The following is a 2,322-nucleotide window of genomic DNA, read 5'->3' as shown; positions in this document are numbered from 1 at the left end:
TATTATTCAGTCGTCATATTCTAATTGTGCCAGTCCCATTGTACTTGTTAAAAAGAAAAATGGCACAACGCGATTATGTGTTGATTACCGCAAGTTAAATGATAAAATAGTAAAGGTCCGTTATCCATTGCCTATTATAGAGGACCAAATAAATAAACTTTAAGATGCTCGAATCTTTACAACGTTAGACTTAGAAAATGGTTTTTTTCACGTTTCAGTAGCCGAAGATAGCCGTAAATATACAGTTTTTATAGTACCCAACGGGCACTATGAATTTTTGCGGATGCCATTCGGGTTGAGTACTTCGCCCGCATCTTTTCAAAGATATATAAACGCTGTGTTTAATAAACTAGTGACGAAAGGAATCGTTTCAATATATATAGACAACTTAATTATACCCTCTGTCGATTATCAGGAAGCATTATTGCGATTAAAAGCAGTCTTGTTAGTAGCAAGCAAATACGGATTAGCAATAAACTGGAAAAAGTGTCAGTTTTTACAGACGAAGGTTAATTATTTAGGCTACGTTATAGAGAATGGTAATGTTGCGCCGGGCGAAGATAAAACTAGACCGATAAAAGATTTTTCGATACCAAAAAATGTAAAAGCGGTTCAGAGTTTTTTAGGCCTTTCAGGTCACTACAGAAAATTCATGTCCGGGTACGCAACAATTGTCCGTTAACAAATTTAATAAAAAAAGATGTACGTTTTTCTTTTGGCGATGAGGAAACAAAAGCGTTCAATCGATTAAAGAAGATCCTCTGTTCTAAACCGGTATTGCGTACATATTCTCTTAGCGCAGACACTGAGTTACACACCGACGCGTCGAATCAAGGTTTCGGGGCGATTTTGATGCAGCGGGATAGCGAAGATCGTTGTTTTCACCAGATTTATTTTGCAAGCACAAAAACGTCGGCAGCGGAGACGAAATTGCATAGTTACGAGCTAGAAGTTTTAGCAGTTGTAAAGCAGTTCAAAAAGTTTAGAATTTATTTAATCGGTATTCCATTTAAAATAGTTACTGACTGTCAAGCGTTTACATTAACTCTTAAAAAAGCTGATTGTTGTCAAAAATTGCAAGATGGGCTCTTTTCTTACAAGACTTTGCATACACCATAGAACATCGTCCAGGAAACTCCATGCGACATGTGGACGCCCTTAGTAGAAATGCTTTACCAATAACGATGACTATAACCGAGTGTCAAGAAACAATTGCGGCCAAGCTAAGGAAGAGTCAATTAGATGACGAAGAAGTAAAAAAGATTTGGGAACAGGCCAAATTAGGCAAAGCAGGAGGTTATTGTATTAAGAATAAGCTACTGTACAAGATGGTGAATAACGAAGCTCTGATAATGGTGCCTGAATCAATGCAACACAGTATCATTCGACATGTCTACGATCGAGGTCATTTTGCCGCCGAGAAGACAGAGAAGTTAATAAAAGCAGACTACTAGTTCAAAGGAATGCATCCAAAGATAGAGAAATATGTGCGGAATTGCATCGTCTGTAGCCTAGTCGAGAAAAAGTACGGAAAACTCGAAGGATGGTTACATCCCATCGATAAAGAGGACGTTCCGTTTGGAACGTATCATATAGACCACCTCGGACCTTTACCGTACACGAAAAAGAAATATAATTACATCTTACATCTTCGCAGTCATAGATAGTTTCACCAAATTTATCTGGCTGTATCCAGTGAAGACAACCAGTGTTGGTCCCTGAAGAATGCATGCATGTGTACCCGGGGGCCCCACAACGGGAAAGAGGGTGCAGTAAGTAGAGGGGGAGATTTTTCAGGCGGTAGGCCATGTCGACGATCTCGACGTCCTTCCGGGCGGCGAAGCGCTAGGCATGGAATCCGTCACACCCGTGGAAACCGGGCCATCCATGGTGGGACGAGAAAGGGTTGGACTGGCCTCGGCCAGGAAGGCCCCGAATCGTCGCTCCTTGGAAGATCAGGCCAGAAAATTTTTACTCCTTCCACGCAAAACAAAAAAAAAGACGACCAGTATTGCCGAAGTAATGGACAACTTGACCAAACAAAGCGCTATTTTTGGGAATCCAAGACGCATCGTTTCGGATCAGGGTAACGCATTTACCTCTCATAATTTTAAAGAATACTGCAAAGACGAAGCGATAGAACATGTATTAATTGTCATCGGTGTACCCCGAAGAAATGGCCAAATAAAAAGAGTCAATCGTACTTTAATACCATTATTAACAAAACTAACAACACCCAATCCAGCGGAATGGCACAAATACGTTGAGAAAGCGCAAAAATATCTAAACAGTGTACCTAGCAGAAGCACTGGAATGTCACCA

General features: G+C 40.5%; 1 protein-coding gene across 1 annotated transcript in view; it reads right to left on the bottom strand.

The window, feature by feature from the left end:
- Positions 1-1,793: 1,793 nt before the first annotated feature.
- LOC105448723 overlaps positions 1,794-2,322 on the bottom strand; it is a 4,565-nt gene continuing 4,036 nt past the window's right edge. Inside the window, exon 4 of the mRNA XM_011687466.1 lies at positions 1,794-1,946. Coding sequence (XP_011685768.1) covers positions 1,794-1,946 — 153 coding nt within the window. The remainder of the gene's footprint in view (positions 1,947-2,322) is intronic.

The sequence above is a fragment of the Wasmannia auropunctata genome, unplaced genomic scaffold (genome assembly GCF_000956235.1).
Source record: "Wasmannia auropunctata unplaced genomic scaffold, wasmannia.A_1.0 LD336083.1, whole genome shotgun sequence".
Taxonomy (NCBI): Eukaryota; Metazoa; Arthropoda; class Insecta; order Hymenoptera; family Formicidae; genus Wasmannia; species Wasmannia auropunctata.
The sequence above is the reverse complement of the archived record's forward strand: the minus strand, read 5'-3'. Positions and strand labels throughout refer to the sequence as shown.